Source organism: Sparus aurata, chromosome 11 (genome assembly GCF_900880675.1).
Source record: "Sparus aurata chromosome 11, fSpaAur1.1, whole genome shotgun sequence".
Lineage (NCBI taxonomy): Eukaryota > Metazoa > Chordata > Actinopteri > Spariformes > Sparidae > Sparus > Sparus aurata.
In genome coordinates, this window is record NC_044197.1 from 22,371,439 (window position 1) to 22,399,344 (window position 27,906).

At 39.3% G+C, this 27,906-nt stretch overlaps 1 protein-coding gene across 3 annotated transcripts; it reads left to right on the forward strand.

Annotated features, from left to right (window-relative positions):
- The first annotated feature begins 1,620 nt into the window (after nucleotides 1–1,620).
- swt1 (SWT1 RNA endoribonuclease homolog) lies at nucleotides 1,621–27,477 on the forward strand. Of its 3 annotated transcripts, XR_003985883.1 has the most exons (18): nucleotides 1,621–1,835; nucleotides 2,270–2,342; nucleotides 4,277–4,350; nucleotides 4,469–5,558; nucleotides 5,712–5,841; nucleotides 6,440–6,541; nucleotides 6,928–7,119; nucleotides 9,258–9,351; nucleotides 9,809–10,038; nucleotides 10,489–10,649; nucleotides 10,764–10,902; nucleotides 13,411–13,550; nucleotides 13,657–13,793; nucleotides 14,149–14,295; nucleotides 18,265–18,331; nucleotides 18,475–18,542; nucleotides 25,705–25,885; nucleotides 26,623–27,477. XR_003985883.1 is itself a non-coding variant. In XM_030432598.1 (17 exons), the coding sequence occupies exons 2-17, from the start codon at nucleotides 2,274–2,276 to the stop codon at nucleotides 25,802–25,804; spliced, it is 2,940 nt and encodes a 979-aa protein (XP_030288458.1). In that variant the 5' UTR covers nucleotides 1,621–1,835; nucleotides 2,270–2,273; the 3' UTR covers nucleotides 25,805–27,477. The 3 variants fall into 3 exon arrangements, 2 of the variants coding, with proteins under 2 accessions (XP_030288458.1, XP_030288459.1); XM_030432598.1 differs by having other exon boundaries at nucleotides 25,705–27,477; XM_030432599.1 differs by having other exon boundaries at nucleotides 1,625–1,768; nucleotides 25,705–27,477.
- The last annotated feature ends 429 nt before the right edge of the window (nucleotides 27,478–27,906 follow it).

The window sequence follows — 27,906 nt, forward strand, 5'->3', positions numbered from 1 at the left end:
TCTGTATTCAGTTGCTGTAATACCAGGTGGAAGAAGTATTTTGATCCTTTACTTACGGTGATATAAATACTAATAACACATAATATAACACATAAAATACTCTTCTGTTTGCAGGTCTTGGGGAGTACTATTGCATATGTGAAAAACAGTAGTATGAAGCCTGTTGTGGCTCCAGAGGAAGCTGCATGTAATCTGGTGAATTGCCTCCAGTTATGTCACTCGGTGGGTAAGTAGCTCAGTGGGTAAGGTTTTGTAAAGCAGTCCACTGGTCTGACATTGCCAGACAGGTGGACTGTCAGTCACCTGTTGGACTCTTTTATTGCTGAACCTGCAGACCTTCAGTTTTTTGGGAACAATCTCCCAGAAAATTCTCCAGTTCTCACCTCTTTTAAATCAAGGATGAATACCTTTTTGTGTGCCACAGCCTTTTGTTGAAGCAACTTTAAGACTTTGATCGATATCTTATCGAAGTGCAGTATGAATATTGTTGCCTTGTCTTTATGACAGCTGCTCTGTATCAGCTTATTTTTCCATTTTAACTTTTATTGTTTCGTATTTTGTTTCTGCCATCTTCCTCATTATTTTCTGATTTCATTAATTTGAATTTTTAATGTCTTTTCATGTAATTTTATGCTCCTGCAAAGCACTTTGTGTTGCATTGTGTCTGAATTGTGCTATACAAACAAACTTGGTCAAAATCAACACAGAGAACCACCGATATTGCCTTTTTAGTCTATGTATTCTTCTTCCTTTTTAAAACCTGGTGTCTACATTACCCAAAACAGTGAGTAAGTATCATTAGGAAAAAAGTACTCAATGCAACAAAATGTCCCCTGTGAATTATGTCACCAGACCATTATTCCTCATGCATTGATATAAAGCAGGCTTTTACTGTTTTTGGTTTAAATGGAAACTATTTCGTACAGGACCACATCTGATGATCATTTACATTATGGATTCATCTGCTGATTATTTTCTCCATTAGCCAATTGATTGTTTGGTTTCTAAAAAGTAAATAAAATGATGAAATAGATGTAGTAAGAACGAAGTAAAATACTCACCTCCAAAAAGTGGTGGAGTGGAAGCATTAAGCTGCAGAAAAGGGAAATATTCAAGTAAAGTACAAGTATCTCGAAATTGCTCTTCAGTGAATTCACTTTCATCACTGAATTTAACAACCTCAGTGTCTTTTCTACTTCACATAAGATTAGTACAGGCTGCCTTACTCTTGGGTTGCTGTAAGATTTAAGGTAAAAAGTTTGTTTCTGGGAGCAGAAAACTACTGACTTCATTGCTACAGCCTTCAGACGTGGTGTAACCTTGGTAAAAAGTGTTGCTGATAAAGTGTGCAGCTGTGGTAGAGAACGGTGTGTGTCATGAGAAAAGGTCAAGATGACCCACAGGTGCTCGCTCCCTCCCCCACAACCTTGTGCTGTCTCCTCCTTCCTCTATGAATACCCACGTTTGTCTTTAACTTGAGAAGACACACATCTTTTCCTTCTCCAACACGGCAGCAAAGACTCTCCAGAGGAACATTTGTTCGTCACAAGAATCAAGTTCATGCCCTGTCTGTCCGTACGGTGGCGTTAGTGTAGCAACCGGAAGAAGAAATAGTCGCCGTAGAAGAAGAAGAGGCGGAAGAGAAGCGGATGTTTTGGAAAGCAGTCGGCTTCACTTACTTACTTGACTCGGATTTACACTTATAATCCGACAAGACGTGATTTATTCCCCTGAATTAATTTACGCGGACCTTTCAGAGAACAAACAAGTCAGTCAGCATGTACTGTTGTGGTTTTCTTGGTTTTAATGAGCTAATGTGAGCGTTAGTTTAAAAGGTAATGATTTAACTTACTTTCTGTGGTTGTGTGTCGTGTGGTGAATGTTTCCTTATCAACCTAACAGTTTACATTCGGTTGTATTACCTTATATATTAGTTTGCTATAGATATTACTAAACTTTCTGTTATAGTCATGTTTGTGTCATTACGCTGTCCCTTATAATTTCACCACTTTGTCTCACATGTAGTTGACTGTAGTTTTCACTTTGTCAACAAGTTTGTGTGAACGCACAGGTGCCTGCTATCCTTGTAGACAGGGCATTTAATCATTTAATATTCAGTGAAGTTTGATTCGGTTGTAGTTAGACATAGCTAGCACAATTGTTACATTTACTTTCAGAGCTAAAGAAGGTCCTGATGATCAACATAGATTGTGCTTTTAGTTTTTGGGCCACTTCTGACCATATCTGCTCTTTCATATCTCGTTCATAGGAAAATGGGTAAAAAGTCGAAAAAGAGAAAGCGCAAGAAGTTGTCGTCATCCTCAAGTGAAGAAGATGAGAAGGTGAGGAGGCGTTCAACACTGTTCACTGTTGTTTGTAGGGGCTGTCAATAATACAAAATGCTCTTTCTCAGTACATGTTCTGATCACATTATATATGATAGAATATAACAAAGATGTGTCTTTTTTATCTTAAGTTAGCTTAAAATAGCTACCACAGTATGAACATTAAAAGACTGCTGTAAAAAATTACATAGTCTCATGTAGTTCTACAACTGGTATTTTTTATATTGTAAGTTACAGTCGTGGCAACTGAAAATCAGTCGCATGTCTAGTGCAGATGAGAGTTGGTCAGAACACCAAGTATGACCCAATATTTCATTTCTAGAAGTTCTTTATTGCTTGCAAGCAAGAGTCACACACCAGCAGCACATAGATGTTGACTGAAGAGAGGCAGTCTCTCCTTGTAATAACGCAAAACAATAAAGCATTATTCCAATCATCTCAACATCCGCCTCATGATACCCAGAAGACTTCTAATACGCTTCGACTGTTGTTGTGTGTCAAACGTCAGCCTAATCTCAGAACACATGTACACAGAAGAGGCTTCAAAAAAACCCTTCAGGATGAACTCCATACCTAAGTTCCTTTATGTTAATTTTGATGGCACATGATACCGTACACAGTACATGAACACATCCATTCATACTCTGCAACTAGATGATTATTATAAGACGGAGCTCAAGTCTGAAGCCAACAGACAGAAGATTTCCCTTAATAATATATTTATAATATAAACATTATTATGGATGTAAAGTTTCATATGTGAGAGCAACATAACAAAATGATAAGGGATATTTGAGAAATTGTTTCTCATAGTTACCCTGACACTTGTTTTTTCTCAATCAATCAATTTATAACTTTTTTTAGAATGCCAGAAAATAGCAAAATAATGTGTATACTAATCCATTACAATTAGAGTTGGAGGGGTTGGATTAGGAGCATGAAACCTGTGTACTTGTGCTCTTGTATAGGTTTGAATTATACCATAAAATATATATGATTCAAGTGCCTATTGGGTTTCAAGTCTGTCACAACTAGGGGCTGATCGATATGGCTTTCTAATGGCCAATATGGATATTAGAAATCAATGTGAGTGAAAACCGATATTTGTGGCTGATGCTCATTAGCTATAAGAATGAAAATCTTTGAATCAAAATTGCGAGTACAGTTTACTCAAATACTGTTCTTAAATCAATTTTTGGGGTACTCTTTACTTTCTATCCACTACTTTTATTTGATACATTAGTTGCTGTGCAGGTTCAGATTATTCAGTGTTTTTAGGCTCTTAATTGTGACTCGCTACCTCTAAGATATTGTTGAAGGTGGGAAATTGTGTGAGAGGATGCTGCATCAGAGCCAACGTATCACATTTTTAAATTAGTTTATTTTTTCGGCAATCAGACAGAAAAATTGCAGACACTGATAATCAGAAAATGCTTAGTATCAACCCTGATAATCAACCAGAGCTGATAATCGGTCTATACCTATTGAGGACATAACATTTTGTGAGGTTGTTATAAAGCATTTGTTCAATATAAGCCTTTCTGTTTTCATTCCTTTTAGGATCGTTCTAACTAATAATGATAATGATCATAGTTATAATTACATAATACCATGCATTGTGGTACTGTGAAACCATGATGTTTCCTGAAATGGTTCTCATACTGTGCATATCTCGCACAAAATCTATAAGCGACACATTCATTTAGCTTTTTTGTCTGACCAGTAGTCCAAAACCTAAAATGACTTTTGAGAAGCTGAAAAAGTTTGGCGTTAGTGTTTGAAAAATGACTAAAACTGATGAATCAGTTATTTAAATTTCAGCTCTCGTCTCACTGTATATATTGTCATATTAGTCTGTACATTTTCTGTCAGCAAGTGTTTAATCTATACACACAACAAGCTGTTAAAAAGGGATTTAATGTTTTTTTCAGGAATCCAAGGAAGGAGATGTTACCAGAAAATACAAAAGTACCAAGAGGAAGCCAGATGGAAACAGACATGAAAGGTTAGATAGAATATCTTTACCTTTATAACACCTAATGTTGAATTGAACATCATTAACTTAGTAGATGTGTTTTGAATTAACTACAATTGCGATATTTTCTCTGTTCTTCTACATTTAGCTGTGCATACAAACGGGAAAATTGTGCTTCTCCTACCATTAAAGATGTCTTCCAAAGCACCCGTCACATCAAAAAGCCTGTCTACAGACTGCCAAATTCACAGGCAGAAGACCAGAAACCTGTTAATAAGGTGGCGGAATGTACAAAAACAAAAAGTGTCTCCGTGGCATTCCATGGGGAAAATTGCTCTAGTGAAGCAAAACATGATATTTCAGGGAAATACTGTTCTGCCAGTAAGAGTAGGACTGTGGAAAGGGGGTCCTCAAAACACTTGAACACCCACAGTGCATATAAAGTTCCTCGGAGACCAGAGGAGACGTCTAAAGGCAGCTTAGATGAAAAGTCTTCCCAGAGGAGTCAATCCAAATTAAAAAAGCAGCTAATGAGTCCCTTGCCGGTTTCTGCTGAACAGAAAGAACAAGCACAGAATATACTGAAGAGGAAGAGCAGAGCTGAGGAGACACCAAGGTCGGGAAAGGACAGCAATGCTATCAAGACCAAAGAACCAAGCAAGTTCTCCTTCATCTCAAGGGATTATGCACGGCAGAAGAGAATAGAGCTTGTCAAGGAGCGGCGCCAAAGGCATCCAGAAATTAACCTTAAGGCCACATCGAGCCTGTGTACACAACCAAAAACTCCCTCTGCATTTCCCACAAAGCAGTCTTTCACTTCAGCCAAGCACACTACCTCAGTTAGCAGCTCAAATGTGGAGAAGAGTGTAATTTCAATCCCAGGGAATGTCACATCTGTGTCACAGAACGCAACTAAGTCATCATCTGCTCTGCAACAAATGCGTCCACCTGTGCGTTTTAATTTTAAGATACCAAAAATTCTTCATCCAAGGCCCATAGACAGCACCAGTGAGAATATTAAAGCTATTTCTACAAACGTGAATTTCAAACAACAAACTGATCTTTCAAACTCTGGGGCCTTAATGAGCAAGTCCAAGCAAGAAACCGTCCAACAAGCTCATAGCCATTTGGATGTTACTCCTAGTTTTTCATCTGAAGGTCGAGATAAGAAGTCATCGCTGTCGGGCGAGCAACTCCCAGCTACATTTGATGCAGTCACCGAGCCGTGGCATGATGAGGTATTAAAAAGCATCATTTATTTCATCTGGAAAAGTTACTTTGTGTGATCGAAAAAGATTGTTTTTTTGTCACCTTGCTTAAAATTATATCAGTCTTTTGTTGTTGCGATGGTTCAAAATACCAAAGTGAATTTCAAGTATGTTTTTCTGTAGATGCAAGTGGTTGAAGAGCTTCATCTTGCCCGCTCTGAGAAGAGACTGGAGGTGAATGTAATGGAGAGCTATGGGGAACTCACCTGTATGGACATAGACCCTCCAGAGGGGGTAGATGCAGACACACACTGTAAGTTTTATTGTTTTCTTTCAAAGATGGCAAAAGCAGAGAGATCTTAAATGTTGTAAACTCATCACAAGTGTAAGATATAAACTCTTTGTGAAATGTTGTCTCAAATGACCACACGGAGGCACTGTAACTTAAGGTCAAAATGATATTTCTTGCGATGGTCTAACATTTGCTTTTACATCATTTGAAAAACTTTTGCTTTGCCTGGAAATTACAAATGAAGATTAACGCCTGACTCGTCACTTTATGGCAGTTTAAACAGTGGTTTGGTGCTGCACCAAAATGAATGAACCTATAGAACAACTTAGATGCTTAAATTAGATTCTTCTCTGGTTTCTGGATTGTTGTCTCCCAAGATAACCTGGAAGTTTGTGCATTTTTAATCAAACATTTCAGATGAAGCGTAGCCCCACAAAAGTGTATGAAAAAAACATAATAAAAATTGATAAAAGTGTTATGGCATTTTTTTTCTGGCCTGTAACCCACAAAGGGACTATACGTTGGCTGAAATTGTGCTGGTATGATTTCATTTATTTTATTTAGATGTTGACATCAAAGATAAAAAAGATCACTACACATGAACTTGTTTTTTTTACAGGCAAACAACCCCCTCAGCAGGACCTGATCCTTGTGTTGGACACCAACATCCTCCTCAGCCACCTGGATTATGTGAAAAAGATTATATCTCATGGCCTCGGAGGTGCACAAAAAGATTTTTATGCTTGATGTTTCTTGTGCAATGATTTATAGCTATTTCATATGCTATATAATAGAGCCTCTTGTCATTATAGGAGGCACTCAGTTAGTTTACACTCCCAAGTCTGTCTAGGTTTAAACTAATTGTAAAATGTTATACGTCAACGGTGGCTAGACTGTTAATACGAAGAAGAACCACTAAAATTTCAACCTAAAGAGCATGTCAAGTCTTGACACAGTGATTTTAGCACACTTAAGGAGCACAATGGTAATCCCAGTATTCCCAAGAAAGTCATTTTGTGATTCATTTTTATTCACGATTAAATGTACTTGTAAAATATGGATTCATAACTACTATACTCTCTTTCTCCCCACTTCATGGTCTCTTAGTCATGGGCTTCCCTGTAGTCCTGATCCCCTGGGTGGTGCTTCAGGAGATGGATTCTCTAAAAAGAGGAAAAGGCCTGTCAGGTTCTGTGGCCCACCTCGCCATCCCTGCCATCTCGTACATTTACAACTCGTTGAAGAGCCGGGAACCTCACCTGTGGGGGCAGTCCATGCAGCAGGCTGCTGCCAGCAGCAGTGAGTGCTGATTTAAAGAAAATGGGTTTTTTTTTTCATTGCAAAGTGCTAGTTGTCTAATGTTTATTGTCTCCATAACCTGTCTATGAGCCCATATCAGATTTCTTCTAGGGATTGTTGGGTGTAATCTAATATAAATGTCAACACTGGTTACAAAAGAGCATGTACAAACGTGACAGAAACTGCAGGCGGAACAATAAACACTTAAAGGAAAAGTTTATGCTTTTCTTTGTGTGTAAAAGCATTGAAAAAAATCATTTTATATCAATATTCCAATCCTCATAACTCAATTATTGAATTCAAAAATATCTGCATGGTTTTTAACATAAACTGCTGTTTTTGGGGGGTATTATAGTGTTCGAGCTCTGGGAGCCTGCCATTACATGAATTAGTAAATGCTTGACTCTGCGCCACATGTGCACTACAATGGCCTGCATCTCATTCACTCACTCACATACACCAACAGCAGAGATGGACAGAGTACTCGACCCCAGTACTTGAGTAAGAGTACAAATACTACTGGTCAAAATTTACTCCGTTACAAGTAAAAGTAGCTCAGTCGACATGTTACTCGAGTAAGAGTAAAAAAGTACTTGCTTTTAAAAGGTACTTAAGTATCCAAAAGTACATGCTTTTAAATTTACTTCAAGTAAAAGTAAGAGTAAGAGTAAATTTCTCATTTTTCACATCAATGAAAAAATTTTTCTAAATGAATTTAAGGACCTTTTAACTCTTGTTTCTGAGAATTAACTATTTGAAACCACCTGCACTGATGTGCTTGCTTTTAGAACCACAATGTTATATAAATCCTGCATAAACACCTATAAAAACGAATAAAATGAATGGGATCACAGGAGGACAGCAGATGAACCGAGACAAATAGAAAATAACATGGTGAAAGTCTGGTTAACTTACGTCAACGTGTTTCTTTAAGTTGGACGGGGAGTTGTTGAAAGCAGAGGTAGTTTTTTTTCGGCAAATGCAATAAACATTTGAAAATATATGTCTGTTTGTCTGTGTCCACGTTTTTTACTCTGTCAAACTCAAACATGGAGTCCAGATAAGGCAAAGGATTTTCTGAAAGTTCCTGCTCCGGATCATTATCAGACTCAGACTGAGACTCAGCAGATTGTCATTTCATTGTCATTGTCGCGGTTTTGTGTTGACAAACGCAGTCGAGAGCGTGGCTACTTTGGTGGTATCCTTATGGGGAGGGATGAGGTATTTATGCTTTTACATAGATCCCAGTGGAGAGCGTGCACTGTGATAGGTTTCCTTCTTTGACAAACACAGCTTGTGTCCAACAGTATTTTAGGAAAAAAAAAAAAAAAAAAAAAAAGAGCAGACCTGAAAGTAACGAGTACTTTTCAGCCTTCCTAGAAATTAACTTGAGTAAAAGTAAAAATATTTGTCTTGGAAATGTATTCAAGTAAGAGTAATAAGTACCAAAGAAATCTAATACTCAAGTAAAGTACAAATCCTCTGGATACGAACTTAAGTACAGTACTCAAGTAAATTTACTCCATTACTGTCCACCACTGACCAACAGCAAAGAATGCCCAAGGACACTTTAGCATGGGGACATTGATTAGTGACCCGCTGTAACTTCTGAGTCACAGCCAACCCAACACTGAACGTAAACACCAGGTGGCACTATCGCTAAGCTGGTCTTCCTGAATTCATCCTCAGAACATACAGTATACTGTGTGCATCTCAAGGGCATTTTTCACCTTTGCATGAGGTAACCTACTGCTTAGCTGTATATGATACAGACCAGACATTCATTTTTCAATAGTGATAGGACAGTCTCTTCAAGAATGCATGTGATAAAGGAGCAATTTTCGACTATTTCTAAGTATTTAGGAGCACATAAAACCATAGTGTATAGTGTATCACATGAACAAAACCTAAACATTCCATCCTGTGTTCTACATCTTTGAATCTTCCTCCTCGTCTTTAAAAGAAAAAAAATCATGCTGCGCTCTGTTGTACAGTACTGTGCGTTAACACGCTTACCATGAGCTCACAGCATCATGAAATAAACATGAATCTTTGTCTTTATATGGGCCGTCCTGTTTCTCACTCTTGCCTTCCTCTTCCTCTCTCTTCCTCTTCTCTTTGTACTTCCTTGTCCCCAGATGGTCTCAGTGCTGAGAATAATGATGACAGAGTGCTGCAGTGCTGCCTGCAGTACCAGAGTCTGTATCCAGAGTGTGCTCTCATCCTGTGCACGTGAGTTCCCCCTCCCCCCTGCATATACTGCTGCTGCTGCAGAGTGTGTGTCCTCTGCAAATAATGCACATGCATGTGACTATGAGTGGGTCCAGCCAGATAGTTCCAGTTGGGATGAGGGGGCCAGACTGACTAATTGAGCAAGAATAGATGTGCTGAGCAGGGAATTTTGAGTTCAGTTCAGGCCTTTTTTGGCTTGCATAGTGGAGTGGCCATTGTGTTGATTCACCTAATTTTTCTTTTGACCTATTTCTTTGTGTGCCACTATTTACAGATCCTGTTATTGCCAAATTAAAGGAGAAAAATAGTGGGCGGACGTTGCATTAGTCAGATACTTGTGAATTCTGTGTTACCAACCAAACCTCCCACTCCAGGCTGCTGTAAAATAAATGTGACTGAGTTGTCTTAATGTTGTGTTATCATTGCCACAAAGTCTGATCCGCTCTTTTCTTTATAGTAATGATAAGAACCTGTGCAGTAAGGCCCTCCTGAGCGGGGTGAAGGCCCTCAGCAAGAATGATTTGGAGGTAGAGGTTGGGAGATCTGCACATGGCTTTCGTCCTCTGCAAACCATTAAGCCTCTCATCGGCCCTCAGGTCTCATCACCAATGCTGAGCACGAACTATACATCAGTCCAGCCTCACAGTCAAGAGAGAACAGGCCTTTCTGTAGGACTCACAGAGAAAGGTGAGCCAGGGATTAATGTGTTCTTCTTGCAAAACAGGAAATCACTTGGCATATTGCATCACCGTCTACTAGTTCACTGCACATGCACTTGCCACGTCTGTCCATCGCTTCCAAGTTTACTTTGCTTCACTCAGTCTGTATTGGGTGTTCAAGTTAGGTAACATTATAACAGTTTAACAATAAAAGAACTGACAGAGAGATAAAAATAGAAAACAGAATTCTAACCGACACACACTCACAGGACTGTTGGTAGTACGCACACTGGCTCGATTACACATTTGAAGTACACAGCTGCCATATTATGGTGTGTGTATTTTGTGCTGACGTATGTTTATGTTCTCTCTCCCGGTACACAATGATGCATATACTCCTGTGTAAAGGATAGATGCTGTCCTGCGTTATCTTGCTTATTTTGTGTGTCTGCTCATATACAACATGTGTGTATTTAAGTTATCACAGATGACAAGAGGCTGAACAAACTAGAGGATGAACAGAAGACAAAATGCGACGTGAGCAGATGTGTTTCTGAACTAGAAGACTGCCTGCGAGATGTGCTGTCTGATGTGTTAGAGGTGGAGATGAAGGCCGCTTATGAAGACCTCTGGTTAGAGGTAAAATTGGGTTTTGGAATTTCACTATTGGTTTCAGACTATTTTAATCTGGTTTACAACTGATGGGCCAGACTGTTCATGATGGCTGTTTGCTGTGTCTGTGTCGGTTCACAGATAGTTTATCTAAAACCACCCTGGACTCTTCAAGATGTGCTGCGCTGTATGAAAAAGCACTGGATCGCTGTCTTTGGGCACATTGCCCCTCGCAGGAAGGAGCAAACTGTTACAAATCTCATCGACTTCTTTATCTCAGGTATGTAGGTTTGCAGGTCAAAGTGCTATTATTTAGTTCACTGTTTTCCCGCAGTCTTCTAATGAACAGAAAGAGTGAGATAAGAGTGGATCATCTGGTCAGGTAGATGTCTCTAAAAGTAGGTTACTGTAAACAGTCTTGTCTATCTGTTGGCCAAAGTCCAAACACAGTACAGTGATGCAGTGAAACAGTTGTCGGATAATTTGAGAAATATAACCCAAATACCCTAGACACTAGTACAAAAATTTAAATGTTACCCGGTGAAGAAATTAACCACATTGTTTAGCCAGCTAAGTCAAGTCAGTTAAGAAATCAGGTATTTGAGAAGGCATGATAACATCATATACTACGGATGCAGTATTTGATGTCGCTTTCCTCCAAGCTGATTTTTACCGTCTAGATTTTGAAAAAACAATAATAGTAAAAACATTAATACTACAATGGATTCGAGAGCATAAATATTTATTTCTGTGAAAATGGTCGAGCTGCGCTTCCTGAGGTGTCTAAACGCAAATGTATTCTTTGTCCTGAGGACAGTTGTGTCGATTTGCTGAGTCACGCTCCGGATAAAACCCTTACTCCACCAGGGGATGATGATGCCTGCCCTGCACTGCGCTAGAACCCTACAGAACTACATAAAGAATCAGGTCATCTGCTAAAATGGGACACACAAATGTGTGTCAGAAAGCTGCTGATTCGCCTACTGCAGCACTTCTTCTGGATCTCACCACTGAATCTAATTACTTTATGCTTACAGTGCTGAGTCTGTGTGTGACTGTCTCAGCATCTCACTCAGTCTCTCTGTCCACCTGTGCGAAGGGGGCTGCTACAAAAACAACACAATACTTTTTAATCCTTCCAAGAATGTTAATAGCTTTAACAGCATAGTTTTGCCCTGTGTATCCTCGATACACTGGCATGATTTTGGATTCCTTGGTACCACGCAGCCTGGCTCTTTGCCAAAGCTGTGAGAGTAGGATGAGGAGGAGGAGGAGGAGGAGGAGGAGGAGGAGGAGGAGAGGAAGGAGGGAGGGATAAACTGTACATGAGAACACAGTCTAGGAGTGGAAAAGTACTGCATGCAATTTTCGGATCTCCCTTGAGCAGGCAGCAAATATGTGTAGCTATACTTGTGAGGACAAACCTTTTACAGACTCCTAAAAAGTGACTGAGTTTTAGGTAGGTAATTTAGGTCAGGATGAAGGAATGGTGTCGCCTGTCATGGGATTTATGACCCAATGCAGGTCCAAGTTACACGTCAGAGATCATTAAACATAAATACCAGGGCTTCATTTGTAAAAACATGCTTTGATTTGTATTTGAACTTCAGATGCTTCTGTCCGATTCATAAAAGATGCTGAGCATAAAAAACCTTGCGTAAGCAGGTTCTAAGAATCTCATTTGTAGTTTCATGCGCCTTTGATCTGTAATTCTCAAAGCAACTTAATCTTATGGCTCCTGCCGTGCAATTTCCCTTATATAATGCCCGCACAAATGAGGGTTTATTCAGGGGTAAAACACGATAGAAAATCAAACTTTTTGGAAGACGATATCACGGCAATGTTAGAGGAGATTAAAACTAGTCAACAAGTATAATTATGTGGACTGTATAGTCTGCTGACAAACAAAACCAAACTTTGGATCTTTGGAGTGTTACACCGCAACTGAAATACCCCTTCAAAACCACCGGGAAAATCACTTGGGTCAAGTCGAGAAATTACTTGAGGTGACATTTCAATGTCAATGTAAGGTATACAGTATAACCTATATAACTAATTATACATGTTTTATAAGTTATATTTAAGTATTTAAGTAGAGAGCGGCCAGTAATGATCCTACAAATAATTGAGATTATCAATAAATTGGCCAATATGCACACATTGTTTGCAACGATCGTTCAAATGCACTTATCAAACAGAAGATATGTAACAGAAGCAGGATATTTATAGTTTAGCATTAACTTTATAGAGTTGGATTAAACATCAAAGGGAACACTTACAAATTACCCCAAGCGTGTTTTTCTGCATTATATTCTTCTTATAAAGATATGTCAGGCCATATCAGACAAAATACATGCTAATACAAATATATGTGTGATAGGCTAATATCGGCCGATTATATTATTCATCTGCTATATCGGTCAAGCTCTACATCCACACTTATTGACAGTCTATTGTATAAATGAGGCCCCTGAATGCTCACCGAAATGTTGACACATTTTTCAATATAGCAAAATTAACTTGTTTTGTACAGGGTTGTGCAAGTCTTAGAACATGAAATTGGACACAGGAAACACACACATACACACACACAAAACCACACAAGCTCACAGCCGGTCAGAACTTTTTCACCACAGTTTCTCATCGCCTGGCTGTTTTGTTTTCCATCTTTTTATTCACAGCACTCACATACATAACTAACATAGCTAAGTGTTTTAGACATTTACTGTAGATGCATCTACCTGCACACATCTGATGGCTCAAATGTACCCCTCATGTGTTTACTCAGGTAATACAGAAGACTGTAGCGCTACCTTAGCAGCCCTCCAAGAAGCTAAGGAGCTTGTGAAAGCGTTCGGGAAGAGTTCGAGCTGTGTTTCCAGTGCCTTCTCTGTCATGGACAACATTTTCAATAAGCTGCAACCACAGGTCAGCCAGGGGCAAATTTTGTAGTTGAAGTGTGTGATCCATTCCATTCATGATGATTATGTAAATGATGTAAAGATATACAAGCGCTAAGTCTACGTGTGTGCAGGCTGAACCTCCTGCCAGTGATGTTGTCATGAACGATGACGACGATCCAGACAACAAACAACCCACGTCTACTCAGGTCTCTCACCAGGAAGTGTGGGCCCTGTTTGAGAACATCTGGACTAATGTGTGCCAGATAAGGTGGGTGTAACAGGGATTTGATTGGTGCGGTGCTGAGATGATTAACAGCTGAGAATTATGTGTTTTTACCAATTTTCACAAAAAAAAGCAGTTGTGGAAGAAAAAAAAGATTTGATTATCTTAAAGGAGCAACACACTTTTTTTTCACTTGGACTTCATGTAAACATAGATTCAAAAGTCGTCATATTCTGTTGCAAAATGATCCTGTGCCGTATAGTGAACAAGGTCTCTTACAGTAGACAGCAGAACACAATTCACAGGAAACGTGAACGACACTGTTTGATCTGATATTTATTATGTCATGTTATTTCCACTCCATTGACCCCGAGGGTCATTTTTTTCTGTCGTGTTTCAGCTTCGAAGTGTTCAAAGCTCTGGGCTTTGACCCTCACACTATGCAGAGCGCTCAGCCAGTGGGAGGCCCTCCGCCACCACAGGATGCCTTGGACTGTTTGCACAAACTGTCCTCCATGGTCTCACAGCTGCTCCAGGCCTTCAGCAGGTATCTCAGCCCACTCATATCACTGCTGTCAGTCTACACACACAGACAGACATTCTACTTCTCTGCCTGTCAGCCGCTATGTCCTCTGTGTCAGTTTTATACTCAGTTTGATCATTTGTGTTCATGGTTTGGTATCAGCAATGAATCACATGACGGCTTGCATGTGAAGGGAAGTCTCTTGTGGTGATGAACCCAGAAAGAATTACCACCGACTCTGCAGTTCCCATCAGTTCATTGTTTTAGTGTCCAACCGGCAATTTTACTGTTTTGTTTCACTCACTGGTCTCATAGTTTTGTTTTTGGCCACAGAAGGCAGCTGTTTTCTGCAAATAGGCTTTTATTTTAAAACCACAGCTGAAGAACCAGAGATATGCCTCCGGAGTTGGTGGAAAACAGAGACATAGCAATAAAGGATTTAATTTTGACGCACAACATGACTTTAAATCAACAATGATGTTACTAGATGTGTAAAAAGGTCACCGTTTGCTGCCACATTTCAACTTCAAAGGTGATGATATGTCAGTGTGGTGTACACAGCTTTGTTCCATAGCATCAAGTGTCAGAAAAGTCAGTTATTGCAGGTTAAAGCTTGTATATGGCATCATTTTGTACTACTCTCACTTGCAGCTATTCCTTGTATACAAAACTTGAATTTGATTGCCATGCATAAACTGTATCCATATGCAAAACATACATACTTAATCTTTGGTGGGCCGTGCATTGCATTTTGAATAAGTTTAAAGAGCCTGGGACTTTAAGCATGTGAATACGTTTAGAAGAAAGAATCCATGTGGCATCTCTTGCAACACCCTTCATAACTATTTTGTCCATCTCTAATCATCATCATCCCCACTTGTCCATCTTCACTTAAACCTCTTACATGACCTCCCTCATCCCTTCATATAGGTGTGTCTTAACTTTGTCTAGACAGCCAAACCCTCAAAGAAGCCCCTTTAAACTGTCCTTCACCTGTCCTCAAGCAGCCTACTTACTGTGTCCTGGTTTTGCGTGTGTGTGTGTTGTATGCCTTCATAGATCTTAGGCCTTACTTGGCATGAAGCCAGGGCTTTAATCTGCTTGACCTCGTAGCTATGCCTTATCACCTTTCCCATGACGCAACAGACAGCTACACTGTAGTCACGATTTCTCAGCGGGCCTTTGCGGAGAAAAATGCTAACAGTCACCCCTTTTAGACTAGGGAAATATTTGTACTTGCTTACTTTTCACATCATCCAGCAGTCACAATGTGAATCACAGAGGCAAAGAGCTAAGCTGTTCTTTGGTTGAGTGTAGTGAGAAATTTCCACCGTGAAGAATTGATTGGCTTGGTTTCTGTGCTCATCTGCTATCGTCTTTGATGGTATCACCATGATTGTCAAGCTACTTTCAGTTGCATTTCGCATTTCGCATTTCTTTCTTGGCAGGTGCAAGAGAAAGATAGGTATACTTTATTTATGTGGTTACTTAAGTGTTCCAACTATTTCTGTCCATTTTATTATTTTTCAGTCTCTTTTGTTCTCTCTCTCTCTCTTTTTTTATCACACACATAAAACATCCGAACATCAGGCAAACATAAGGTTCAGTCAGAGTCCAGTACATTATTCATTACCTGGAGGGGATTCACTGTGACATTTGGCTCTTTGAGTGCAGGGAACAAAAGACTTCTGACATCCAAATGTCAGGGTGTCTGGTGATCCCTCTGTTTCACCCATGTGTCTCTCTGAACTCCCACTCTGCAGGTCTAAAAAATACCAGTATAGAAGTCGTTTTTCTTTGAATGTGATGTGCTCCTGAAAACGACTTTCAAGTTATTGGACCATGAACTACAAAAAAAAAAATTGGCATTTTTAATTAGTGTGTCACCTTGTTAGTACATCAACAAAGACGGATCATTTGAGGTATCAGCTCATCACTCAGCTCTATAGTAAATCACTGTTTGTCCGTGTTGTGGTTTATATCTGATCACAATCCAAGTGATGCTTTATTTTCGATGTTATGGGTCTGCTGTGCTCTGATTTGTTATCTTGCAGTCAGTTGTGCTCCACTCTCATTCTATAGCACACTGCTTCATACGGGTAACACCTTAAAGTACAGGACCTGTTTGATCAGTTAAGAATGATGATAATGATTTCTCTTGAACTACTAGACAAGGTTGTTTTTAGGAAGTTAGCTCTGTAATGGCGGGAGAAGGAACGGATATTGATGCTTAAGTTGTCCAGTGTTTTCTCAGCTCAGTGGCTATAAACCAGACAAAACAGGCCTCTCAGATCATGAGGCAGTAAACTCTCAAGTGCACTTTATTACCACTTCAACCCTCTAGGCCTCTATGCCTCCTGTTTATTGTCTTTGCCAGACAGTATTTGACAAATAAGGTGGTACTTTATTACCGGGTGTTTGGTTATATCTGAGAGATGGATGTTTTGATAAGATAGCATGTACTTACTGTGTGTAAGGGTGTAAGGCCATGTTTATCCATCTTTTTTGTTGTTGTTGCTGTCTTGCTACAGAGACTTCTGCACCTGTAGCTGCTCAAGTTGGTCTTTGTGTGATGTGAATCAGGCAGAAAAAGGGCAGTGTCCTCAAAAAGTCTGTCAGTTGTTTGCAATTCTTCTTCCTTTTTTTGTTTTTCTTGCGTGTGGAGCGTTTAGTGTGAAGACTCTCTTGTTCTTACACTGATATCAGGTGCACCATCAATACCACATGTTTTCTCTGCACAAGAACTGCTTGACAAGTTCTGCCACAACTGCATCCTCTTTCGAAAGCAGATTCTTTTTCAGTTCTTGTTTTTTTTCTCAGCCTTGTAGTTGGTGTGTGTGTGCGTGCGTGTGTGTGTGTGTTTGTCTTTTTTCAGTTCAGGGTGAAAGTTGTACATGTATGTGTGGATTGATTTACCCTTCAGTGTGAAGCACTTTGAGTTAATTTGCTCATTAATATGTACATTAAAACATGCTGCAGAGGTAAATCTGACTTCACTTCATTTAAATGTTTGGCTACAGGGTGAAAAACAACTCATATAGGTGTTGTTTAGAGCATAAATTATTTGTATAAATAGCCGTCATTGTGCTAACTCATGTATGCAATATAAACATGGCAGCTTTGCAGTATTCTTTAAGAATAAGCGTTACCTACAATGCTACAATTTTATCTGCAGGACTCCCGGTTCACTGTGCATACTTACGTGCGCCCATCTTTTGCACCACACACATGCACATGTGTACTGGGCTGCTCTAGTACAGTTGCCTAGGAGACAGCCCAGAGTCATTTTTACATGTTGGAGCAGAGCTATGACTCATTCTATACAGGCTGTCTCAGTCCCTCATTCTTCTCATTCTGTGGACACTGGATATGGATAATTTAGCACTCTGCTCGTTGCCATTGTCTGTTCCTCATTCTTCCCTCCTTTACTGTCATTACTTGCTCTCTTTTGTTCCGCCTCTATAACAAAGTTCTTGACAGTGGTGTGTGTGCTCGTGTTTTTCGCATGTGCGTTTGGGTGTGTGGTGACGGAGGAATGAAAAAAGAGAGCATCCAGGTGATGCGTAATTGTTTTGTGTACAGCGCGAAGTGTGTGTACACTAAACATGTGTCACAACCTTGCATGTAAACGTGCATCCCATCAGAGTATTTCACATACACGCTTTATCATGATGTCTTAAAAGAAATGGTTCTAGGGTTGGTGGTAGAACTTTTAAATGCATCATTAAATGTGTTCTTTAAATGGTCTCAATGGGTAAGAGGTGATTTAGCCCTGATTCACTGAATAAAAAATCAATTAAAAAGTATGCTGACATGGGTCGTCAAATGTACTCGGACAGCCATTAATGTACCTGGGCCAGGTAAAATGTGTGGGAGACACAGATAAGCAAATGGTAAGGCTATGCTACCTTGAAAACAGTACACCACTGCAACCGTACCTGAAAAGAGAAGTCGCCTCTAAAAGTTTTGTTTTTTTTTCTTTTTTCTTGCCAGTGTCCTGTCCTCAGCACCTGGTTTAGAGGACATCCAAACGCTGTTCAGCATCATCCACTCTAATAAGGTTGGTGCCATTTCACAGTTATTGCTATAGAATTAGAAGGGTACCATCTGATTAAAGTCATTTGAGTTTTTTTCCACCGCACTGGTCTTTTTCTCATGTTGACCTCTCATTGTTAGCTCAGTCTCATATGCATTGTGTTACAGATTGCTGATGTGGATTCCAGATTCACAGCCAAAGACCTTCTCGATTGTTTCTCACAACAAGACTACAGGTAGTGCACACACACACATACACATACACATACATTATGATGATAATTCTGTATATGTTATTGTTACAGGGCATTCATTTAAATGCTTACTTCTTTCTTTCTGGTAAATCAGATAGATTTCATCACTTTATTCACACAGTCATGACTGCTGGACTTATCTTGTCTTAATTATTATGTACGACTTGAATTAAGTACATTTTAAAACTCAGGACACGCCTAGAGTACGTTTTAGCACTTTCCTCTGGGGGTAAAGCACATTTAAAAGAGTGAAATAGAGCCAGCACTTCCTTAATTTGACATGTACTCCCTGTATCTAGCAACCACTTTGTTCTGACCAATCAAACAGTCTCAGGTTCTCTGAATTCTTGCCCGCTTTGTCTTAGCATGCCTGGGCAGGTATGTGTGTTGTTTATCCGGCGTCATGACCATGACTCTCTCATGAGAGCCCTCCTCACTGATATCCCCCACCGAGCTCTCACAATAGTGGTGACCATGTCAACAATTCCAAAAGTGTGGCGCTTGTAATTAAGACATTTCTTTGAAGGACTGTTAAAAGATATTAGTGCTTTAGGTATCTACGCAGCATATAATGGGACTGTGATGCCCCTATGCAGAAGCCTGGATCACAGTTCAGTTGTTTTCTCAGTGACATAATCACACACACAATGTCTTGTAGGGTCAGGATTTATGAGTTAATGATTGTTCTGCAGTGAGACGTCTCTTTAAAGTGGAAGCGGGAGCGAGAGATACTCCCATAAACGCTCATAAAGTAAAGGAAGAGTTGATTTACCAAGCTCAGCTAGGATCAAAGCTGAAGTGAGTCATAACTCAGGCGTCGTCTGTCTGTGATCTTAAACATCATATTTAAACCTGTGGCCTTTATATCATTATTTTTAACTTGTAAATTGTAAGTATCTTTAAGAAGGAAGGGGGGATCCGAGGATATTGAGAGAATTCCTAAGACTGATTTCCCTGGCGTTTCAACAAAAGGTCAAACTTAGTCTAGTTTACCAATCTAAAAGTAAGAAAATACTCAACATTGAGCAGAATTTAAACTATAGGGTTAGACATTCTCTGAAAACAACACTTTCTGATGAAGGCTTGGTGCTTGATGTTTTATTTTAAGGTGTAACATGATCATTCTGTGACAGGAAATCATTTTGATAGTTTAATAGAGAATGATCTGTTTGTAGAGTTGGAATCTCTCTCCGGAGAGCACCTCTAACAGAATTCATTGGATTCCAAGAAGCACTGCCTCCCCTTACATTTTTTGATTGTCTAAGAACATATCGAGTGTATTGTGAGAGACCTCTGAAATAGCTGATCCTTTTTAAGAGATATTTTAATACCGTCTGAAATGTGTGGCCCTTTTGAATTGTACATTATGAACATTGCACATTATCTTACAAAACATGACAACAGCTCAAAAGTTAACATTAATTTCCATTTATTGAACACAATGAAACCAAACATCTTTAGGAAACATGCCTGATTATTACAACTTTGTTTTCATTGGATGAATACAATCGCAAAGCAAAAGCGGTAAAAAAAAATTAAATATAGGAGAATATAAGGCTTTGCTAGCATTTGTAACAAATGCTACAAAGTGTGATCAAATAATGTCAATAAGTAATTTCAATGTGTACATCAATTAAATAATTATGATAGTAATGATAATAACAACTAGTATTTTGTGTGCCAACAAATGACTTACTAATTGTGCCATCCCTGATTTGTCAGAGCTCGAGAAAAAAATGAGCTAAGTTTAAGACTACGTATGAACTTCTACCCCTTCTGTAACTGTCTCATATGACACAAAACTTATATTCTTGTGTCTGTCTTCAAACTAAACTTATCACATACAGATAAACATTTATTATTGTTATTCTTGGCTGGTTTCTTAGTCCTAACAACATTTGCCTAAGCTACGACCGATGTTTGGGGATTTGTTAACAGCTGGGTAATGCATACACTGACTGACATTGTGAGCTTGTATACTACTTGTTTTTTGTTGGTTTTTATTTAAATGTGAAACATGGTGTACTTTAAATGCCATTAAACTGGTTAACATTTGCATTGCTGAAATAATTATTGGTCATTATTGGTTATACGATCAAGAGAAAATCATTAAAAGACTGGTAAAAATGCTGCGTTTCATTACAAGTCTTGATTGGATGTAACACATTTTTTTTGACACTTTAACGACTTGACAATAACGAAAAAGTAAAATCAAATCAATGTAAAAGTATATTACTTGATAATATGAATAATAGGTTTGTTGCAGCTCTCAGTATTTGCTTAAGCTACATTTAATTTTGTACCCACAGCGCCCTTAACATCTGCAGCAGAATGTACACATGCAGAACAGAATAACTCAGTCCATCATTATGTGCTTCTGAGGCTAAATTGCTGCTACATTTATGAATGTAGGTTGAACCCAACAGCTGCCATGGAAACAAGTTCTATGTATTCGACATGTTATATTTACCGGCCATTATATGTCCTCTCTTAATGCCCCCGCCTTCTTACTGATGATTTCATGCCCACATGGAAGATATTGATTTTCATTTTGAGAATAACTGTTTATATAACACTTGTCAATTATTCTTTTATAGATCACTGGAAATAAATTAGAATAAGTGCTGTGGATGTTATCACTATATATTGCCAATGATTAGTATATTATGATAGCCAATAAGTATGATCAGATCAGATGTAACCAAAGGTCTATTTAGTATTAAAGACAACATCTGCTGTATCTGTGGAGGAGCTTTGCGGGCACTTACCAGTCTCGTCATCCCAGCTTTTGTTACAACAGATCAGATATAGTTAAGCTTACTGTGTTGTGAACATAAATATTTTATTTGCTACATTCACTGTGAAGGGATCTAGGCCTTTACTCGGTGAGTGCATTATGCTTGGTGTTTAATATTTGATTCTGCGTTCAACGCCGTTGTATGATGTCATGAGTTATATAAGGCCTTAGGGGAGGCCGTCTCCAGGAGTGCGTTCGGTCATCGACAGGCGGCTGTTGGTACAAGTGGGCTTCAACAGCAGATAAGCTGAGGAGTTTTTGAGATCAGAAGTGTCAGATTAAAAATTGTACTCTGTGTTACTCAACCTGTTGGCCTTTATGATTAATATTATAGCATTATCAATGTACCCTCACTTTAAAAATCCACAGATGTAGCTGTAAAATCTCACGCTCTTTAACGTAACTTGCTGTATTTGTAAGCATTGTTGTTGTATGCATACAGTAGGGAGCTCTAATGTGTTTTATCCGTAAGGACACAGTATGTGGTGCACTCTGATGAATGGTTAGCAGCACAGTTTTTGTTGTGAAAGACATACAGGGTCTTGTGTGTTTATAGAAGTGCTTTTTGGAGTTTGGAGAGTGAGAGGGAGTAGAAAAGAAACAAAAACAAGACACTGTAGTTTTCCAATTTCTGAGATCAGTTTCTGTTCTAATACATTTAAACCCATTTGAAAATGCAGCCTTGCGTCCCCTCCACATGGGTGTCTTCAGTTTTCTGTGGTTTTTATTGGTGTTGTTTGGAAGCGAGGGGAGTTAACTGTGTGAAACTTAGATTTGCCCGATATTGGAAAAAACTGACATTGTTATATTTTGGTTTCTGCAATATACTGTAGATGGTGGTATGAATCATAACCTGATGACTTGAATAGCAATATTTGGAAAAGATTAAATAATGGCGAACGATGCAGAATAATACAGAATGACTGTGATTGTCGGTTCGCTGTGCATGCAGAGCCTGCATCAAAAGATCTGTTGTAGTTTTCCTTGTGACTTCTGACCATGTGCACATTGCAGTGACGATGCTGAAAAGATATATTGTGCACTTTTGACTTTTTTAACACCAGGGCTCTTTTCACCTGTGGATGTGGTAACAGTGATACTTGGTGGCATTTACAAAAATCAATGAAGATGATGAAGAAAAACCTTAGAATGGTTGCCTTTGTACTGCTTTAAATCGAGTGCATGCCAAAAAGGGCTGGCAAATGATCACATTTTGTTTAGTTTTCTTTTTTTGGCAGCAGAGTGATAACTTAGCTTTCGGTGAGAACATTGCCTCAGTTCTAAGATATCACCCCCCTCTCTGACGTTGCGTGTAAGTAAATTCAAGCTCACGTGTTAGCACCAGTGTTTAACTTGCATATCACTTCTTACATAATTAACTGACTCAGACGCACAACCTTAAACACCGGCTCCTTATTCAAAGCGGTCACCCCTCGCAGCTTTATCTTACATCATAATATTTACACATTAGTTTTATGTAACTCGTCAAACAGATTGGCCAAGGGGAAACGCCAGACTGCTGTTTGATAAAATTAAGCAGTCTACAGGGAAGAGTACACAGTTGAATCAAAGAAAGCCAGCGGCCTCACATTATCTCTTTCTGTTAAAAGCTACACAGAAGAGAAACTATTTGGTATTTGATGAGACAGATCATACATTTTAAATGAAAATGGAATCACAGTAGACGCATACAAGCTTTTTTTCATCCTCTATTATATAATACAGCTTAAGTATTAAAAGTGTTTCATTATTTACTCACTTGACTGCACCGAAAAAAGCCCTTGCAAGTGTTTGCATGTCAAACATTTATCAGCAACCCAGTGTCACCCTGTTATCATTAACTGGCTTTCCTGCATAAGACTCTCTGTAGGACTCGGTCTCATTTGTAAGGTCAGTGTTTTGCTTTACACATTTGCCAATGGAAAAACTGCCTTCGTTTTACCACAGCATCAGGCTGTAATAAGATATCAGCAGCAAAACCATAACAGCTTCATTGTTGTGCAGTACTGTTAATGTTAAAGGATAAGTTCATTGAAAAAAGGAAAATTCGGTCATTATCGACTGACCCTGCGTGGATGGAAGGACAAGTGAAGTTTGGTAGTCCACAAAACATTTCCAAAGCTTTGAAGCAGAAGAGCGTGGAAGTAGATAACTTGTTTTTAGAACATAAAAAACAACTGAAAGAAACGTAATGATTTGAAAAGACATTATTTACACCCTCGATGTGTGGTTGAGCTCATGCACCCACTTCACATGGGGTGTGTGCCAACACTTTTAGCTAACCAGCTACAGTGATGATTTCAGCTTTAAAGGTGAACAATGTAGGTTTGGGGAAGAAATTTCACGCAGAAGAGAAACATTTTCAGTGATGGAGTTTTTGTGTCTAAGCAAACTGAATAAACTTTCTTTGTTTTCATGACTGAATAAACAAACTGAGCTTAAGGGACAACACAGTTTCATACTGTTTTACCTTGTTTATATGTGGCGGACCCTGACACTGTTTCAGCTTCAAACAGTGTTCTTGGGATCTTATTTACCTCTGAGTACAGCGTGTTTATTCAGCTATGGAAAAAATAAATATTTCTGAGTTTGTTTTATTGACTCAATAATATTATAAATATTTAAAAAATCGGAGTCGGATATATTTCTACAAAACTACAAAGTGCCCCTTGATCAGGAAAATCAAAAAGTGTTTTGTGGATAAAGAAACTCAACTTTCTATTCACATGGGTTTCAGGAGATAATGAGATTTTGAGTAAACTTATCCTTTAAGATGTGTATAGTGGCAAAGTGCTTGCATCCTACATTTGATTAAAATGTAGAAATAGAGAGAAAATCTCACATGTACAAGAGTCCAACCCAAAACACAGCTTATATTTCCAATAATAATCCATGATAAATGGTGACCTGAACACTTCTGCCTGCTATCATTCTTATTTTTCTTCTTGTGTTGTGTTGGTGGAGACGATCCATGTGTCCATATTAGTTTGGCCGGAGAGAGAATCTAATCAGTGGCTCTCTGTTAAGCATAAAAAAATTATTGGCTCGAGGATGGCAGTAACGCATCATGTGGTTCAGTTCAGTGCTGCCGGGGTTGTCCATGAATTACCTGTCAAATAGGCTGTTATGTAACTCATACAACAGCCACTGCTCTCCCGCTTTGTGTATACATTGTGGATGTGGGTCAGTGACATTCATGTGCGTCACTGACTTCATTCAGAGATGCTTCATGCAACAGCTCGGCGTGACCGTTGTGTCACACTATTGAGGCAAACGCATTGACTGGCAGCCTTTCACACAGTCCCTCCGTCCATGGAGCATGCTGGAATGCTAAACCAGATGATTTGTGGCAGACCCCAAAAACATTCTGGGAGTAGACAAAAACTGCCATTTCCACAGGTTATGAAAACACACAGCTGCACTATTGGACGGAGAAGGGGAAGTGGATGGAAGGATGTAGGGTGAAAACAGGGGGCGGCAACAGCCAGCAAATCCTGCTCTTTCTTTCCTCCGTCTCTCCCCCCGGCAGTTACATAACGTTCCAATGGAAACAAAGCAGAGGAGGAAACAAACAAGCAACAGGCTCCCTCAGTGTCTCCGCTGCTAAGCAGCCGTTGCCAAGTGTGTAGCCACTTTGTGCATGTGTTTGCGCTCGCAGGGATGATCACTTGTGGGTTTTGTTTTTGCATTTGTTGCTGCATCCCATGTATGTTGTGTTGGGGCCAGAAAAATGTAATTCAGCTGGAGATAACGTGTGCGTAAATAGCTGCTATTGAGAGCCGGGGCTTCTGGAAGCCGCAGCACCACAGAGGCTCTTTTGTCTGTCATGAACATTCTGTCCTGAACATTTATCAGCACATAGAAAGTCTGTGTGTGTGGTCACCCGGGTCCATCCACATGGTCAGAGTAGTTACACAACTCTCCAACAAATGGATTCTTGTGGTGTGAGGAAAACAGAAACAGAAATCACTGCATCTCAAATCAGATAATAGCTCCATGAATGCATGACAACATAGAAGAGAAAACACATCAAGTATGGTTTCAGCAGTAACCCCCCCCCAAAAAAAAGAATTAAAAATAAAAAGACACAAATCTTTGAATCTTGGTGGTTTTAAATATTCATGACTAAATAAGCAACAATCAAAGTTGTGGGGGAAAGTCCTCAGTTTTTATTCATTAATAGTTTTGCCTCGTCAGAACTATGTTGGTAACATGCAAAAAAACCCACAACTGTCCAGCTGAGCCCAGCCCACTGAAACGACCAAAACTCCTCCAACTGTGGCTAAAATGTTTGAATACTAAAGTCTTTGAACGCCTTTGTATCTAATTTATTTCTTGTGTTCCCAGGGAGAAGCTGACAGTTGGAGGGAACCAGTTAATGGAGCTGAAAGGGGCCCTGGATCGCTGTGTGGGGACGACGGGTCAACACACCACCTTTCCCACGTAGCCCTGATTGGACCAGAACCAGGAAGTGTGCACATCAGCCAAACAGACGCCCTGAATAAACTGATTACTTGAAGTAAAAATTGTAAGTTAAAGAGGCGTCTGGTCATACGCCGGAGCTGTTTACCTTCTTTTAATTTGTACACAAGTGTTACCTGTGACACGGTTGTTGTTCCGTTCCCTGAATGAATTGAATCTATAAAGGTTCTCCATCGTTCTACCATTTACAGAGAATGACCCGGCTCTTCGCAAGGACTCTTTTGAATTTCAGTTCAGTGGGTCTATGAGCATTTATTTGCATAAAAAATTGCATTATTTTGTCAGAAGGGATTTTTTTTATTTTTCATAGTTCAATTTATATTTGCTTTTGAAGTGCAGTTTGTGTAACATAACATTTTGGATATTTATTTTGTGATATTTTGTTGGACCTTTTATGAAGATGTAATGTGCAACAATATGTGAAGGTACCCACTTTTGTTATGACAATGATAAACTCTATTCTAATGTCTGCTCACCATTTTTCAACCCCGGTCCTGGTAAGCAGTTGTTTCCCATTATTAATGATCGTTCAACTTCAGTTTCAGAAAGCTGGGCTTAAGGGAAATCATACATTTTGGCAAATAAACATACTTTATGGCTGAGAGTTAAATGACGAAAATAATATGATTCTCATTGAATCTATTAGATGTGAAGCACAAGCTTGGAGACAGTTAGCTTAGCTTAGCTGGAAACGACTGGAAGCAGGGGAAAACAGCTAGCCTAGCTCTGTCCAAATCTTAAGAATGACCATCTTTGATTTGAAGTTTTGTCTTTTTTGTCCAGGCAGAGTGACTTCTGAGAGTCATGTCGTCACCATGATGTTGATTCCAGTCATGCGCATGTTCCACCAATGACAGTGAGATCACAAAAATATCTTCGAAGATGTAACCTGCTAACCAAAAATTTAAAAAAGGCTGCAGAGGTAATGCTACAAGACAGAATCACAGAGCAGTGTAAAGAGTTCTGAATTCACAGATGACTTCTGGCCAAGAAAAAGGCCAACATGTAACACCATGAACCCAAGCACTCTTTTAACCGTTTGGTTTTTGTACAGATTAATTAAACGAGACCTAACGAGACCTCCAGTCTTTGTGCTAAGCTAACTGTCTTCATATTTATCTTACAGATATGAAAGACGCATCAGTCCTCTCACCTAACTTTCAGCAAAAATGTCAATAGGTGTGTTTCCTAAATTGTAGAACTATTCCTTTAAAGAGAGTCCAGTGAGACACATTTTTTCAGCTTTTAAAAACTGATTAATATTGATTCCAAAAATTCTGTTTTAAATCATAATGCTGTCACAAACCATGTTTTAGACTTCCCACTTACTTAAGTGAGGCAGTGTAGAAAGTTTGGTTGGACATCCAGCAGAGTATCGCTTGAGCTTCTTGTTTTTTATGATTTTTTGAAAGCCAAGATTGTCCAATTTGGCAGTCTGAATACACACTTTCTGAAGCTATCGGTGAGGTTGTGTCATGCACAATTGTGAATGATAGGGGACTCCAACCAGGGAATATTACGTTTTCAGCATACTTTTGGTTGATTTTTAAGTAAAAATGTTAATAATTTGAAAACATATTAGATTTTATGTGAAAAAGTTGAATATTTACAACACAAAATTAAATATTTTGGAGCATATTTTCTCATGGACATCATTTCCTTCCTCCACTGATCCTCCACACTCGTTCAGCCTCAGTAATGTTGCGTAACTGCTGTCCTTGTGGTATTTCCTGCCGTTTTTAGAAGAGGCTTGGCCGTGCAGTACAGTAATGAGTGCTGTCAGTGTGGGTGCATGTGGCAGCATGTGTGTGCATGCATGGTGACTAGGCGGATTAGACTGCTCGTGACACCGGCAGACAGAGATTACACCTGCTGCTGTGACACACAGAGAGGCTAAAGCATCAGACGTCATGCAGTGACAGGTGAAGGGAGGGGACAGATAATGAGCAGGACTTCCTGTCTCTGTACATCATTTCAGCATCAGACACTACGAACCAGCTCTTATTGAACATTTTGTTTGCCTCAGACATTGACGTTTTTTGTTCCAGACATCTCCTTCGTTTTGCT